We start from the raw sequence: 17,730 nt of genomic DNA, 5'->3' as shown, positions 1-17,730 counted from the left end.
GTTCGGTTTCGGTTCAGATAATTAGGATTTTGGATCGGTTCGGATATGATTGTCGATAACCAAAATTAAACCAAAAGTTATTGAACAATGTTTTATTTGAATATTTTTTAATTTTATTGTACCCAACAGACCATGCCTTCCGCGTCGGTTAGAAAGTAGGCAGGCAGCTCTACCAACGCCAATGGATAAGGACGGAAGTGGATAAACATGAACGGAAGGAGATAAGCTCGCCCAAGCTTATCTGCCATGTATCGCTGTCCGAAGGGTGATTGGTGCCCGAAGGGTGATTTGTTTAATTGTTTGATGCAAAATAGAAATGAATAGGCTGCTTATCTATTTATTTATTTGCTATAAATTAGCTTAGATTAAGGTTAGGAAATTATACTTGGTATAATTATTGCATTGTTGTATTGTTGTTGTGCTTGTGTGATTGTTTGTTGATATAGCATCGAGATAGTATACCCGTGATGTTGGATGTTATGTGGCATTGTCGTTATGCTGCCTGACTGCTATATTATTGATTGCTTACTTGTTAGATACTATTGTTTCATGAATAGTAGATTGTGCGTGATAGTATAGTAGCGTACTTGATGCTTCCCAAAGGATGTACGCTAGTAGTGTGTGCATAGTGGTTAATCCCTACATACGAACGGTACGAAGACTCGGAGAGAACGGGCTCGCAACCTATGGTTGAGTGCTGCATGACGATGTAGCCTGAGTTACCACCACAACATGTAATTCGGAACGTAGTGATGTTTTGTACTTGTTTAGCCTTTGTGGCTACTTTTATAGGTGTTCACGAATGATGGTAAGGGAAGGTCAATATGCAGGGCCCTAGGTGGATCGATTGAGTAGATGATTGCATGCACATATAATTATATTGTTTGCGTATACTCGTTGTAGTATATTTTGTTTGTTGTTTGCATTGCTTGCTGCGTGTTGATTGTTATTTTTGGTTTGAGGATGGGATTAGTTATAAAAGCCAAAACCTTCTATTAATTTATCGGGTTTAACATGACATTGTTTAAGAAAAACATTTTTTTTAACATCAATTCTTTTATTTTGTTTTTTTCTCAAAAATGTTATATTAAGGTGTTGACTGGTTCTCCCGCTACCTCCCGCAAATGCTGCGTTTGCGGGTGGTAGAGGTTACTAGCGATTGGAACCAATTACACAAACCGCTCCCAATCGCTTCAAATCGCTCCAAATCGCTCCCAACCGCTCCAAATCGCTCTCAACCGCTCCAAATCACTGAATTCCAAAAGCTGCTTCCTGTAAGTGTTTGCGGTTGCGGGCGATTGCGGTTGGATTTTTTTTTTTTTTTTGTAAAATAACTTAAAAAATATCAATGATAATGAATTTTTTTTTTGTTATATTTTCTATCTAACCATTTTAGTCATTAAGGATGGGAGAAAATGAAGTACGGATACGATTGCAGAGATTATAAAATAAACAATTAGAAGAAAATAATATTCCAATTAAAAATAACCCGAAAAAACTTGATATAAATTTATTGGCACATCGCACATAAGTTCAAAAAAATCTAAATAAATATAATATTTCATCAGAAATTTAAGAAAATAAGATTATTTGTGAAAAATATTAAAACAAATCACCAGTGACTCTTCACAACTCTCACTTGACCATTCCTACCGATGCAACTACTGACCCACGATCTAAGAGAAAAGAGAAAAGATCTACGATCTAAAGCATATGTTTTGTCATTTATCAAATTACTTGATTAATTTTTTGGTGAAAAGCCAAATGCATAAAGGAATAAGTATTTCAATATGATTTTTTTTGAATAATTATTATTTTAATAAATTTTAATAAAATTTTTGGTGTTTTTAAACATTTATATATTAGATATCACATTTATTATATTCCAACCGCTATTGCATCCGCTGGTCAACCAGTCGTAAACCTCCCGCAAATGCACCAATTTTAAACCGCTAAACCAGTCGTTCAAAACGCTTAATAACGCTTGAAACCGCAATCGTCCACTTCCGCAATCTCCCGCAACCGCAACCACTACCGCAACTGCAACATTTGAACCAATCAGGCCCTAATTAGAAAAATCATTAGTTACACATGAGTTAGTTTAACCAATTACGGAAGATTTATGAGCGGGTACAACAACTATTAAACCAAAAATTACCAAAATAAATGTAATATATAATTACAAAATATATATATAAATATACTTAAAACTATATTAATGAAAAATATAAAAATTATGAACATGATTAATAATATAAAAACCATAAATAATTACTAAATAATAATTCAAAAACCAAACGTTTACATATGACCGAACTCCATATAACACTGCAAAGAATCAACGTTTTATATATATATATATATATATATAAGGAAGAATCAACGTCTACAAATGACTAAACTCCAAGTTAGTAGTCGCATGTATATGTTAAAAATGATAAAACAATTGCATAATGTAGTTGACAAAAAGTGCAATGTGTAGGATGAAATTATTTGATTTGACCACGATGGCCAAACACGTTAGATAGTTGGGCAGTCGCTACAACTAAACAGCCGGCACCTATTTTACTTCCATTTATCATTCATCAATAATTTGTACTATAAACTCTTGTTTGACTTTGATTAAACTAAAGGGTCGTTAGCCACTCCGCATTCGCTATTCTAAACTCTAATCTAATTCATCACCCTTTTACAATTAGGCTAGGTGGCCAACGAAAAATATTAAATTATCTATTTTATTTTGAGATACTAATTAGAAGAAAAATGAAAAAAAAAAAATCATTTATTTTTCAGAAAGGAAAATATATTTGTCCATTTGGGAATCTTTACTCGGGATTTCCCATCAAATCGTATTTTAGATTTTTTACTCTATGTATTTTTTGTGAGAAAAATGTTTTCTATTTTACCTATGTTAAAAATAGTACATACTGTTTTTTTTTTTTGGTAATCTGCAGGGAGAAACCTCCCGAAGAATCTTATTCAAGAGAAATCAAAACTGTTTACAAATGAATTCTTCGAGAAAACGCAGGTCCCAAAACATCTGAATGCAGCGACTCCACAACACTCGGAACAAAACTAAAAAAATGAAAATCTAACGGCAAAGTAAACGCATAGTTAGCTAATTCATCGACAAGACAATTAGCTTCCCTATATACATGTTTCACACGGACAATTCAGTCTTTTGATATAAAGCCATGACACAGTCGTACCAAGAAAGATAGTAGATGAGAATCTCTGATCCCGTTACTAAGAAACCCTACCACTGTCTCTGAATCAACCTCCAACTCAACCCTTATGATTCTTTGTTCCCAAGCAAGAATAAGGCCATAGTACACACCCCATAGTTCCGCCAATGTTGCCGAACAACGACCAATGTTCAAAAGAAAACCTATACACCACCCTCCTTCCGCATCTCGAATGACACCTCCTGCAGCTGCTAAACCAGGATTACCACGAGAAGCGCCATCAATATTAATCTTAAACCATCTCTCCTGTGGAGCAACCCACTTCACCAGAATCTCCCGTCGCTCACTACCAACACCCGTCTGCGACCTGCTAGCTGTAACGAACTCCCTCGCAATCTCCTTCAGAAACTTGACTTTGTCCCGCCACACTCTGTTTATTATATCATATAATGTTTTTTGTCAAACTATTTCCTTTTCGTATATTTTTTATTTTCCAAAATTATTATGTCTACAAAGAAACTTTTAAAAAAAAAAAATCTAAAATGCTGTTTTTTGTTTGACATTATATGAGATATGTTTACTACAAAATTATTTAGTATATTTGCAAAACATAAGATTTGATTTTTTTATGTGTTTGCTACCTTTTTATTAATTATTTATTATGAACTTATATGCAGATTACTTTATGAAATTAAATCCTAATAATGTCCACTTTAAACTTTCAAGTCAACAATTTTATTTTTTTTACAAATTTAAGTATGAAGTTTCTTAAAAAAATGCATATATAAGGAAATAAACGAAATAACAATCACAGCAGTATAAAAAAGAGATAGCTATTACATTTTTTCTTTCTAAATAGATAAACACTAAAAAATTATTTACATGATCTTAAAATAATATATTCTATACCATATAATACCAGATATATATTATTAAAAAAAACGTAGAACAGAGAAAGAGAGTGCGCGACGAGGTCATAGTCGTGCTCTCGTTTTTGCAATTCACGTTTCTTCTCTCTCTCAGACTTCCTCTCGTCTCTATTACGTTTTTGCTCTTCACGAGTTTCTCTCACACAGTCGCCCGTTTCATACTCCAAAACCATCTTTTTTATCGCCCTCCTCTGTTTTTCTCGCCATTCTCACAATTCTCAGGTGCACAAATCTCTCTTTTTATTGTTTGTGGGCATAATTTAGATGTTTATCATCTGATCAAGTTCATCATATTCATCAATCATCAACATTACAAATCTTCTTAATAGGTTTTTTAATGATTATAAACCATTTTCTGATTTTTTTCCTAGTTTTATTCAATTGAATCAGTGTCGGATCACAATTTTTTAATCGAAAATTGATCGGAGTTGTAGTCAATTTTGATGACTATTCTTACATTTTGTTTTACTCTGTTCTGTTCTTTTCCCTGTGCAAATTTTTTTTGAATAAAAATCTAAAAGTATTTTTTTTAAACATTTTTATTTATTATAACATAACAGATGAATAATTTTAACAGGTGACTGTAAAAAAAAACTCTATTTATTTTCAATTTTCTTACAGAAATGTTATCACAAATTTCAACTTTTTTTTTTTTTGTTCTTTATGTCCCACTTGCAACATATTTTATTATCTTTTTTTTCCATGCATATAATAAATGTATGCAGCATTTGGTAACTTTGACCTGTGTATGTCTGTTGTATATATCTATTTTTTTTGTGTGTAAACTCTTCCTTTGTTTTGCAGCAATCTCCAGCAACATGAACTTCAATGTTGCTAGATACTGATTTTTGTGGGACTTTATATGTTGCTTTCGTCTCTAGTCTAAAACCAGAGGAAATTTGTTGAAATTTTTCAATGCTAAATTCTTCTGGAGTAAGAACACAACGAAGAAACACAAGACCTTTGTCTGTTGGAGGTAGAGAGATTATTACTCTTTCACAATATCTGTTAATCATATCATAATTGGTCTGAGAATTGTTTTGAGTTTTGTAGAAATGGATTGCTTAGAACCTAAAACAAAGAACAATCTTACTGGAAAGCTTCTCTTGATAGCTTCACTTATAATCTTAGCCATTATTGTGATCAGTCAAGCCTCAAGTTTCACATCTCCAAGCGTGGTAACACCATCGTCTCATACTCAAAAAAAACACACCTTAATTAAAGGCTTTTTTTTACACTCCTGTAATTAATGTTTTCTATGTGGTTTTGTTGTGTTTGCTTTCAGTTTTCTCAAAGAGAGGAAGGAGTGACGCATGTGTTAGTCACAGGTGGTGCTGGTTATATTGGGTCACATGCCGCTTTAAGGCTGCTTAGAGATTCATACCGTGTTACCATTGTGGTATAATTCAGATTATATTTTCAAACTTTTCAATAACTGTATCTGGTGAAATTTTTGATATATACTAAATTTTTGATTTCTCAACAGGACAATCTTTCGCGTGGGAATCTCGGGGCTGTTAAGACTTTACAGCGATTATTCCCGCAAACGGGAAGGCTTCAGTTCATTTATGCTGACTTAGGAGATCCCGCAGCGGTATCCCTTTATATATAACCTTTTGATGTTTGTTAAGCTTTAAAGCATGTTTTTTTGTGTTTTCATTCTTAACCATGCATACAATTTTCAGGTCGAGAAAATCTTCTCGGAGAATGCTTTTGACGCTGTCATGCATTTTGCTGCGGTAGCTTATGTTGGAGAAAGCACTCTTTATCCTCTAAAGTACAGTCCTAATTCATTCTATATAGTTCTAAACATCACTGCAAGAATTTATTTTTTCGGTCTCATTGTTTGATATGTTTATTCATTGTAGATACTACCATAACATTACATCAAACACATTAGAAGTTCTTGAAGCTATGGCTAGACATAAAGTCAAGACATTGATTTATTCTAGCACTTGTGCTACATATGGAGAGCCTGATAAAATGCCAATAACTGAAGATACTCCACAAGTAAGTAACGTTGATTTCGAACTAGATCAATCGATATATAAATGAAACTCATCTTCTGTACTTGTCTTCTAATGCAAAATATCTTGTACTTAGGTCCCGATTAATCCTTATGGAAAAGCTAAAAAGATGGCAGAGGATATGATTTTGGATTTCTCTAAGAACTCTGACATGGCGGTTATGATTTTAAGGTTAGGTTCATTAAGTACTCTATGATCAATGAAACAGTTATGCTAATGTGGCTGAATCTTATGAACTTTGCCAGGTACTTCAATGTGATTGGTTCAGATCCAGGAGGTAGATTAGGAGAAGCTCCAAGACCCGAGCTTCGCGAGCAAGGACGGATTTCTGGTGCTTGTTTTGACGCAGCTCGCAATTTCATTCCCGGACTTCAAGTACAAAAACATTAAGAAATCTACTATAATCATATATTGCAATATCGTTTATACAATATGATTGGTTTGGTGATAGGTGAAAGGAACTGATTACAAAACATCAGACGGTACTTGCATTAGAGACTATATAGATGTGACTGACCTCGTGGATGCTCACGTGAAGGCTCTCGAGAAAGCTCAGCCTCAAAAAGTCGGTATCTACAATGTTGGAACCGGAAAAGGTTTTGACTTCTAGCATTTTTACTACACAAGAACTCTATTTTACTTCTTCTTATAACCATTCATCATCTAAGTACCATAATTTGATTTCAATGCACAATATTTTAGTTACAAAATGTGAGACTAACCGTTTTGTGGTTTGGTAAAACAGGAAGATCGGTTAAAGAATTCGTTGAGGCGTGCAAGAAAGCGACAGGAGTCGAGATCAAAGTAGATTTCTTGCCTCGACGACCGGGAGATTACGCAGAGGTTTATAGTGATCCCACAAAGATTTTGAAAGATTTGAACTGGACAGCTCGGTTCACTAATCTTCAAGATAGTCTTCAAGTTGCTTGGAGGTGGCAAAAGATTCATCCTCATGGATATGCTTCTTATTAAAAACAGAGCAAACATATTAAAAAGGCTTTTCTTGGTTTCAATTTTTTCTTCTTGATTGGCATAATGTTTTGAGGGATTACACAATACATAAATTATATACAGAGAGAAATGAATAAACGATTAAACGCAGCATTTTCAAACTTCCTGACATTAGAAAAGTTATCGGGCCTCTGTGGCTCATTACAAGATAGAAAAATTAATACTACTAAGAAGTGAGAATCGTGAAGCTTGAGGAGAAAGATAACCAAAACACACTCTCTGTGCTTTTTCTCTGGACTAGTGTTTTGTCTTATAGGTGGAAAAGTGTCTGGTTTTTGATTTATGGAAAAGTTTGTAGCTTTCGCTAAGGTAAAGAATTCAAAAGGATGATGAGGAGTATATGCATTTTAAATTATAAAATTATTTTGAAAATCCCCTATATAATAAACCGGAAGTACACAATATTGTTTTGTAGACTATATAATTTTAATAAGCTGGTTACAGGTTATAAATTAATTTTTATATTATTTATATAGTCCGGATTTATTGTTTCCAAAAATCTTAAAGAGAATATTCTAAAGAATCATTTGATATCATCTAACTTACCATATTAATTTTTTTTATATTAAATTATTCATCAAACAAAATCATTTGATATCTAACTATTTTGTTAATTATTATTATACTTCATCTCTCATTTTTATATATGAGTCTATTTTGTGAAACAAATAAATTATCATATTATTTCTTATAATTAAAAAATAGTTTTATTTCCGGATATACCATAAGTTGAATTTTTAAAAACAAATATAAATGATTCAATCTATAAAATATTCAATTTTTATTAATATTATTCTTTAAAAATAATATCTATTGAATTAAAATTTTACTGAGTAACGGGTCAAATTTTGAATATATAAATTCAATTTCATACTTTTTTGTTGAATTTTATAATTTTATATAATATAATAAACTTTAAATAATTTATTTTAAATATTTTTCAAATATTGAAACTTGAAATTAAAGTTGAAAACTATAAACACTCTAAATTTGTTTGTTATAGCAATGTCAATAATATGTCACTATAATATGAAAGAATTAAAAAAAAAAACTAAGTATATTAAAATAAAAAGTATAACAATATATTAAATTACTCATAATATAATAACTCGCTTTTTAAAAACCAAATTCACAAAAGTATATCTTATAATGACATTCATGACTGGTAGAATATACATTGTTGAAATAACTTCATGTATATAAACTAATACAAAATATTAAAATTTTATTTTAAAATAGAAAATATACAAAATTTAGTATAAAATAAAATTTAACCAGTGTTATAGCACGGATACTTATCTAGAATCATTAACAATATAAAACTTACAAAATAAGTGTCTTTTTCAAGTCATCATATTAAGCATATAATTTTATTGCATAATATTTTATCGAAAAAACTTTTAAAAATAATCACATAAATTATATTTTATAAAAGAATTACAATGTAAATAAAATAAATTTCAACCCGTGCTCTAGCACGGGTCTTAATTTAGTAGTAAAGTAATCTAAATATGTGCTAAAAATAAGAGTTGTCCTATCAATGATTTTTAATCTTATATATTTATTTATATTATACAAATTAGTCTCTTTGCTCTCCATGAATGTCCATTCGGTGGGATATATTTTAGATATGTGAGTGACATCCATTCATTTTTAGTTTATGGATGTTAACTGGGGCTTGTAATTTTTAATACTCTCATACAAAAAAAAGTTTATATTGGTACCTAATACTTTAGGCTTTACTTTTTCCCTCTTGTGTTAATCTACATTATTTTTGTGGAAAATGGACGTCGTTGACTTCCTTCGATTAAACATCTTGATGATCTGTGTTATTAAATAAGCTTCCTTTTATTTTCTATGAAATTTACAGAACCCAACAAACATCTTGATAATCTGGGTTTTGTTACCATAAAAAAATGATTTGACTAACCCTTTTTGTGTACATGTTTACATAATATAAAAAGATTAGAAGAAAGCAATTTTTTTCTTTTCAAGTTTTTACCCTCAGTTATCACTAGTCCTGTGCATTTGGGTACCCGATCGGATTCGGGTTCGGATGTTCGGGTTTTTGGATTTTCGGATGTAGAGATATAAAACCTGATCGGGTATTTCATAATTTCGGGTCGGGTTTGGGTAATTTAGCTTCGGGTTCGGGTAATTTCTGGTATACCCAAATTCATAATTTTTTTTTTTTTGTCGTGAAAAGAGAAAAAAAAATTACCTTCTAGCTCTTTTTTCTTTTACCCCTCTTCTTCATCTCTCTAATCTTCACCCAAAAACCCTAGATTTATTCATCTATAGCCACCAAGTCAAGAACCAAATCTTTCAAATCTTCTACCAAATCTAACAACATCTATAGCAAATTATATGATATGATTCATATTTATCTCTGTTTTCAATCTCACTCACTCCTCAAAAGTCAAACACCACAAACTATCACTCAATTTTTTAGATTTGCTTATCATATTTCTCATAAAATTGATCTGGGTAATGAAAATTTAAATCGATTAGGGATTCTATAGTTCTTCTGTTGATTATGAAAGAAAAAAATAAGTCAATTAGGAATTTTAGATTACAGATGTATAAATATATATAGATAAATATTTAATATTTTCATACTAAGACATAATAAGTAAGGTGACAAAATGGTTTATGATGCACCAATTAATGCATAAGGTACTGGGTTCAAATCCACAAAAATGCATTTTTGTACTTATTTTGGGTATTACCCGAACCCAATACCCGAACCCGATCGGATATCCAAATCTCAGAAAAACTAAATCCGATCGAGTATTTCATACCATCCGAATCCAAACCGAACTGCCTATTTCGGGTCGGATTCAGGTTCGGGTTTCAGATCCCAGGCCTAGTACTTACCAGCTTTTTCTTCTTCGCCCAATGGCTTCTTCTTTCTCATCTTCTCCCAATTGGGTATACGACGTTTTCCCAAGCTTTAGCGGGGAAGACGTCCGCGTAACTTTCCTCAGCCACTTTCTCAAAGAGTTGGATCGGAAATTGATCAAGGCTTTCAAAGACAACGAGATCAAGAGAAGTCAGTCGCTCAAACCCGAGCTTAAACAAGCGATTAGGACTTCAAGGATCGCGGTGGTCGTGTTTTCAGAAAAATACCCATCTTCCAGCTGGTGCCTAGACGAGTTATTGGAAATCGTGAAATGTGAGGAAGAATCAGGTCAACTAGTTATACCCATTTTCTACGGTCTGGATCCATCCCATGTCAGAAAACAAACTGGAAAATTTGGTGATGCCTTTGCCAAGACTTGTCATAATAGGGCAGAGGATGAAACAAAACTTTGGCGGCAGTCGTTGACCAGAGTAGCAAATATACTTGGATATCATTCTAAAAGTTGGTAAAAACATTTTATAAATCCATTATCTTTTCTTATAGACATTAACATGTGAGAGATGGAACTTGTTGTTTCGTATGTATAATGATCTTTTATCTTGTTAGGCATAATGAAGCAAACATGATTGAAGCAATTGCCAACGATGTTTTGGGTAAACTAAATTTAACTCTATCGAAAGATTTTCAGGACTTTGTCGGAATAGAAGATCATATCGCAAAGATTAGTCTCTTATTGCATCTGGAATCCGAGAAAGTGAGGATGGTTGGGATATGGGGTTCCTCAGGAATTGGCAAGACTACTATTGCTAGAGTTTTATATAGTCGCCTGTCCCATCAGTTCCAAAGTAGTATTTATGTAGACAAGGCTTTCATATCAAAGAGTATGAGAATTTACAATAGCGCTAACCTTGACGACTACAATATAAAGTTGCACTTACAAAGATCTTTCTTATCTGAAATTTTAGATAAAAATGACATAAAAATACATAGTTTAGGTGTAGTGGAAGAGAGGCTAAAGCACCATAAAGTTCTTATCTTGATTGATGATTTGGAAGATCAAATGGTGCTAGATACTTTGGTAGGTCAATCTCAATGGTTTGGATTTGGAAGTAGAATCATTGTGATAACAAAAGAAAAGCATTTTTTAAGAGCCCATGGGATTGATTATATATATGAGGTATGTATCCCATCTAAAGAGCTTGCTCTTGAGATGTTTTCCAGATATGCCTTCAGGCAAAACTGTCCACCTGATGATTTGATGGAGCTTGCTTCTGAAGTTGCATTGTGTGCCGGTAATCTTCCGTTAGGTCTTAACATTTTGGGTTTGTATCTAAGGGGTAGGGACAAAGAGGACTGGAAGGATATGTTGCCTAGCCTTCGTAACAGGTTGAATGGAAAGATTGAGAAAACATTGAGTGTGAGCTACGATGGGCTAAATAACAAAAAAGATGAAGCAATATTTCGTCACGTTGCATGTCTTTTCAATGGTACAAATATCAGTGATATCAAACAGTTTCTAGCAGACAGTGACTTGGATATTAATATCGGGATTAAAAATCTCGTTGAGAAGTCTCTTATCCATGTAAGATATGGTATCGTGGAGATGCACTGTTTGCTACAAGAAATGGGTAAGGAGATTGTCCGTGCTCAATCCAATGAACCTGGAGAACGGGAATTCCTTATGGATTCGAAGGATATACGTGATATACTTGAAAATAATACCGTGAGTTTTTTCGTTTTCTTTTCAAATATCTCACTCTATAAAGTTAATGTCATGTCATATGTGATATATATTGAAATTTTAATCTCAGGGTACTAAAAAGGTTTTAGGTATAACTTTGGATATGGATGAGATTGATAAACTCAATGTACATGAGAATGCTTTTAAAGGGATGCATAATCTCATTTCTTTAAAAGTCTACACGAAGAACTGGGACCCGAAGAAAGAAGTAAGGTGGCACTTACCGGAAGGCTTTAGCTATTTACCCCACAAACTTAAACTTTTAAGGATGGACGGATACCCAATGAGAAATATGCCTTCTAACTTTTGTCCAGAAAATCTCGTTAATCTTCAAATGCCAGGGAGCAAACTCGAGAAGCTGTGGGAAGGAGTTCCGGTAAGTTTTTACAAAACTATACTATTATTCGTATTAAGATGAGAATGCGGATTTTATTAATTTAGATGACATTATTTTCAAGTGATGTGTAACTTACTTATTTTTCAGACACTTAGAGGGCTCAAGGACATAGATTTGCAAAGATCTAGAAATTTGAAAGAAATTCCAGATCTCTCCACGGCCACTAATCTCAAGACACTTTATCTTCGCGATTGTTCAAGTTTGGTGGAACTTCCTTCTTCAATTCAAAATCTCAACAAATTGAAGAGGTTAGTTATGGCAGGATGCAAAAGTCTAGAGACACTCCCCACCGGAATCAACCTACAATCTCTTTATAGGCTTGACCTCGGTGGATGCTCACGGTTGAAGATTTTTCCTGATATATCAACCAACATCTCACAACTCATTCTAAGCAAAACAGGGATCGAAGAATTTCCCTCTATCTTGCGTCTAGAAAATATTCTGAGTCTTAGCATGCGTACAATGAAGATTGAGAATTTGTGGAGAAGACTACACGTTGGTACTTATCTTTTTTTTTTTTTTTTTGGCAACCAGGTACTTATCCTTACTTTTCTTTTCATGCCGCCATATGTTTTTTTTTTCTGAACAACCGATACCAAAACATGTTAAAACGCAAAAACAACATTTAGAAAGCATTTAATTAGGACACATGAATATCTATATGGTGAAACACCAAAACCATTAAAAATATATTTGAAACAACACAAATCTAAAGATAAAATAGCTTGACTAAAGATAAAATATCATAACGATCAAAATAAAAGATTTTGATTATAATTTTTATTTGCATTCTCATTAGCTCTGCTCCATCAAACAAACTCTAGATGTGGTTTGTCAAGAGAAATATCATCAAACGCATGTCCCCTAGTCTTATGTAATGATGTACTAGTAAGTTTCAGAATAAACATGTCTTCTTTTTCATTTTTTTTTTGTCGACAATCTATAAAGACATGTCACTATGTATATATACTATATTACTATTAAAAAAGTTTATATCATAGGTAGAAATATAAGAAAATCATGATTAAAAAAAAAACTATAGTTAATTATTTTCGAAATCTTTGTTTTCTGATATATTATATTTAGTTTCCTGAGTCTTTATTACTGTCATTTCCGCTCTTTTACTCTACATTGTTATCCAGTCTAACAACAATTTTGACATTAGTAAATTGCTGTATAAGGCGATCCAAACTATAAGAAACGAGAGTCATTTGAGTTAAGCTCATCTTACATCTGATCTCTACTACATTGCTCTTCTTTTTTTTGTCTTTGGTTCAGCCGCTGACACCTCTCATGACCAAGATGTCTCCCACTTTGGAGAGATTGTTTCTCTCGGATATCCCAAGTTTGTTGGAGCTTCCTTCTTCTATCCAGAATTTCAATAAACTTGAGTATTTGGGAATCATAGACTGCGTGAATCTCGAGACTCTTCCCATTCACATCAACATTCGATCTCTTTGTCACCTTGATCTCACTGGATGCTTACGTTTGAGGACTTTTCCTGATATCTCGACCAACATCTCCCAACTTTCTCTAACCCGAACAGGCATTGAAGAGGTTCCTTGGTGGATCACAAAATTCTCTAAGCTCTCATACATACGTATGAATGGATGTCAGAAATTACGGTGTGTATCCCTACACATTTCTAAACTAAAACATCTTCATACAGTTGACTTTTCAGGCTGCGGAGCATTGAATAAAGATAGCTGGAATGATAGTGTAAGTGATGTGGCAACAGACAACATTCACTCTACATTAACTGTCGGCCTCGACCAGCCTTCATCTTATTTTCCGGACAATTTTATCAACTGCTTCAACTTGGATCAAGAAGCTATGCTTCAACGACAATCAATTTATTCCAAGTTCATGACCTTGTCAGGTGAAGAAGTGCTTTCATATTTCACGCACCGTACTACTGGAACTTGTTTGACCAATGTCCCACTACTTCACACCTCTACCTCTCAACCGTTTTTGAAATTTAAGGCTTGCGCCGTGGTTGATCCCAAATCTTCTCTTCATGGTCATTTTACCTTTGACATCCTCGTAGCTTGTCGGTTCAAAGATAGACTTGGGAACCACTTTGATTCCCCTTATCGACCACGTAGGTTTTGGAAAAGTGAGAAAGGTATTTTCCTTGTTATATTTGAGTGCTCTATCCTTCTAAACGAAGACAATGCTTCTGTAGATGAACAAAACTACGATCACGTGGATATACAGGTTCATATTAGTAATAGTAGTGATTCTACGTTCACATTAAAAGGATGGGGTATACGCCTCTTCGAGGACTTTTCATCAATGGAGAAACGTCTTGGCAACGGAAATACTCTTCCACATGTTAGTGAAGCCGATGAAGACAATATGATTAATGAAACTTAACACAGTGAAGAGCTTGGAGACAGTTGTGTAGAGACAGAGAAAAGAAGGAAGGGAATGCTTACCAGCATTAAGCATGAAGAATGTGGAGACAACACCGTAGATAGAAGGAGAAGCAGGAAAAGAATGCGAGTGCTAAACATGTGACATAAGCTTTATAAAAATACAATATTACTTTGTAGGTTAAGTCGGAAATGATGATATACAATATTATAATGACTAAACTTTTTCTGCAGATTATACTGGGAAGATGACTATTCAAGAAATTACTAACTTGCTTTGCCAAACCGCAAGATAAATAAAATAAGCTTGTGAAGCAAATGGGGGGTAAGCAATAAGATTTAAGATGAACTAAGCAAAATAATAGATATATGTTATTAATTTTTCAGGATCTTTTTATATAATAGATGATTGATATATATATATTTTTTTTTCTTGCAGATTACATGAAGGAGTTTTGATTTGTTGAATGTGAATCTTCGAAAACCTATGAAATGAGTAAGTGCATGTGCGGTAAAAAGAACCTCTATGAATCTCATAAATATATTATTTTAATAAATTTTGTGTAATTTTATTTTTATTTAAAATTTAAATTCTAAATAAAATCCAGAACCAATCATGATGAGGCATGTCAAGTGAGTCTCTGTTCTCAAAGTCTCTTAAAGATTCACTTAATTCATTTTCTTAATTTTTTTTTATTATATATTTTTTTGTGTGTGAGAGACTCATTGAGAGGCTCCCACCACACATGTTCTTAGAAGTACTCCTTCCCACATTGGTGTCGGTAAACATTTTCCGCGAGAAAAGAAAAAACCGGATTTTTTCAAATTCTAAATATTTACAAAGTTGTCCCAAAATTGCAACATAAGTCCATATCGTGTTTTGGGCACATATATAGATTTTTTAGGTTTTAGAAATTCTTATGTTTTATTTTCGGCTGCAACTTTTGAGAGAGAGATTCAAAGAGCTTTTGAGAGAGACAAGTCAGTACTCACTTTTGTTGAGAGAGATTTCGAACTCCTTATTTCTTTATTCTCTTTCTTTCATGGTTTACTGAGTTGATTTCTGATTGGGATTTTTTATCTTTCTTTTCTTCAGCTAAGGTTGTTTTTAACATTAATTATCGATTGATCACCAAGAGTTAAGATCTTAGGATAATTTTGTGAACAAACTAAACTTGTTTTCAAAGCTGGTTCTTTAACTTGGATCTTAAAAAGAAATTTGGATTTTTGGGTTTTAAACTTAGATAATATTTGCAGTGAGAGTTGAATTATATTATGATTGTGTTTACAGTTCAAGAATGGTGTTTTAATTGTTTGAATCCTTTTTAGTTAATTGATTAATATTCTGTGATTTTCCGAGAATTGCCTTAGGCCTAGCGTTTTATCATCTTGAATTTACAAAATTTTAATTTAATATTTTGCATTGTTATTTTCAACTCAAATCATCTTATTTAGCGTAATAACAAAACTCTATAATTTACTAGATAAGGACCCGCCCGACGTGCGGCTTTAAAATTTTGTAAATAAAATTTAATTTAATAAAAATGTAATAAAATTTATTGTACATTATTTATAATTTTTTTTTTTGCTATAATACACTGATTTATATCTATATACAAATCTTTTATGTATGTTACCATTAAAAGTGTACTTTTATACCTAGGTATACTGTATGTTACAAAAATATTATTTACCACCACCTAGAAAATGTCTATATGAACAAATTATGCCAACTATTATATGTCGGCGGTTCACTTTCTTTTTAGTTGATATGGTTTTATATAATCTCAGTTGTTATCTTGCATTTGTGTATTCATTTTTTTTTATGCTACCTGTCCTGCAAATTAATAGAAATAATAATAAAACCGTGAGAAATTATGCATAAGAAACATAGTTAACACTTCAAAGTCAAATATTGCGTAATATCTAGGAATTTTTTTCTATAGTTGCTTCGATTAGACAACAAACAAAATGCCTTCGAGACTTGTTCAAGAAAGATGATGTGTCAAACAAAAGTTTAATGAAAAACAAAGAAGAAAATTTTACCAAGAAAAACAAATCTAGTCGAAATTATTTTGTTTGGTGAAAAAAATGTAATCATCTATTTGCTTATATAGAGTGATGTACAATCATTTTCCTTTTAGGATTAACAAAGTTTTTTTTTAATATAATAAGATTACAATTATCTTATGCATCGTTTTACCAAGCTTGAAAATGTGATTTCTGATCGTTAAAATTGACATGTGTCACGATCTGATGAGTTACTAACTTTGATATGTGATATCTGATTGTTAAAATTGACACGTGTCACGATCTGATGAGTTTTTAACTTTGATCTTTGATCGTTAAAACTAACACGTGTCACGATCTAGTTAGTTACTAACTTTGAGAACCAAGCTTTATATGATAAGATTTTATGATCTTGAGTCTCAGTTGATTTGATCCCACATAGTACAATTACAAAGTTGTAAGTACCTCTAGAATATTATAGTTTGAGCTTATCAGATATCTCCAATAAGTTTCTCACCTCTAGTTCAGTGTTTATTGACTTCCCATTGTTTATTATAATCTATGAAGTTAAATGGAAACATTATACATTTTAAATATTATACTTTATACAAATTATTTTTAAAAATTAATATATAAAAGAAATAGTGAATAATAAATGATTTTCCTATTACCGCGTCGGTCTATTGGTTATTGGTTAGAAATTTTAGCTAAGGAGTAAATATATGTAGTTTAGCTGATTATGAAATTAGCTAATTTCTAACACATTTTGAAATTAGCTAACTTCTAACACATTTTGAAATTAGCTAACTTCTAACCAATAAAACTAACACATGCCAATTATGAAATTAGCTAATTTCTAACACATTTTAGCTGATATGGTTATTGGTTATTGGTTATTGGTTAGAAATTATCTTATGAGTTTTTCGAATCAAAACAATAAAACTACAAATGTGTTGCTCTCCTTATTTGATACATCACCTAAAATTCTAACCAATAAAACTAACACATGCCAATTTGTTCATATAGTAAATAACCACTCAAGCGGGATTAACTATTCATATATTTAAAATAATAACCTTCTCAATCACTTTCACAATCGTTCATATAGTAAATAACCTTCTCAATCACTTCTCAATAACTATTCATATAGTAAATAACCTTCTCTTAGTAACTATTCATATATTTAAAATAT

The 17,730-nt window shown here is 32.2% G+C and overlaps 2 protein-coding genes across 4 annotated transcripts; both read left to right on the top strand.

Moving 5' to 3' along the window:
- The first annotated feature begins 4,038 nt into the window (after nt 1-4,038).
- On the top strand, nt 4,039-7,253 carry LOC104724995 (putative UDP-arabinose 4-epimerase 4). 2 transcript variants are annotated; one of them, XM_019232383.2, is made up of 11 exons: nt 4,039-4,336; nt 4,919-5,090; nt 5,168-5,292; nt 5,400-5,513; nt 5,601-5,708; nt 5,800-5,891; nt 5,983-6,124; nt 6,218-6,312; nt 6,387-6,516; nt 6,593-6,737; nt 6,887-7,253. In XM_019232383.2, the coding sequence occupies exons 2-11, from the start codon at nt 5,030-5,032 to the stop codon at nt 7,111-7,113; spliced, it is 1,239 nt and encodes a 412-aa protein (XP_019087928.1). In that variant the 5' UTR covers nt 4,039-4,336; nt 4,919-5,029; the 3' UTR covers nt 7,114-7,253. The 2 variants fall into 2 exon arrangements, with proteins under 2 accessions (XP_019087928.1, XP_019087927.1); XM_019232382.2 differs by having other exon boundaries at nt 4,326-4,443.
- A 2,792-nt stretch (nt 7,254-10,045) lies between these two features.
- LOC104728601 (disease resistance protein RPS6-like) lies at nt 10,046-15,155 on the top strand. 2 transcript variants are annotated; one of them, XM_087471280.1, is made up of 8 exons: nt 10,050-10,520; nt 10,622-11,738; nt 11,827-12,132; nt 12,241-12,648; nt 13,432-14,278; nt 14,371-14,658; nt 14,763-14,853; nt 14,968-15,155. In XM_087471280.1, the coding sequence occupies exons 1-6, from the start codon at nt 10,051-10,053 to the stop codon at nt 14,379-14,381; spliced, it is 3,159 nt and encodes a 1,052-aa protein (XP_087327406.1). In that variant the 5' UTR covers nt 10,050; the 3' UTR covers nt 14,382-14,658; nt 14,763-14,853; nt 14,968-15,155. The 2 variants fall into 2 exon arrangements, with proteins under 2 accessions (XP_087327405.1, XP_087327406.1); XM_087471279.1 differs by having other exon boundaries at nt 10,046-10,520; nt 13,432-14,658.
- Nucleotides 15,156-17,730: the final 2,575 nt, after the last annotated feature.

This window comes from Camelina sativa, chromosome 11 (genome assembly GCF_030686135.1).
Source record: "Camelina sativa cultivar CO46 ecotype springtype chromosome 11, ASM3068613v1".
In the NCBI taxonomy this organism is placed as follows: Eukaryota; Viridiplantae; Streptophyta; class Magnoliopsida; order Brassicales; family Brassicaceae; genus Camelina; species Camelina sativa.
The sequence above is the reverse complement of the archived record's forward strand: the minus strand, read 5'-3'. Positions and strand labels throughout refer to the sequence as shown.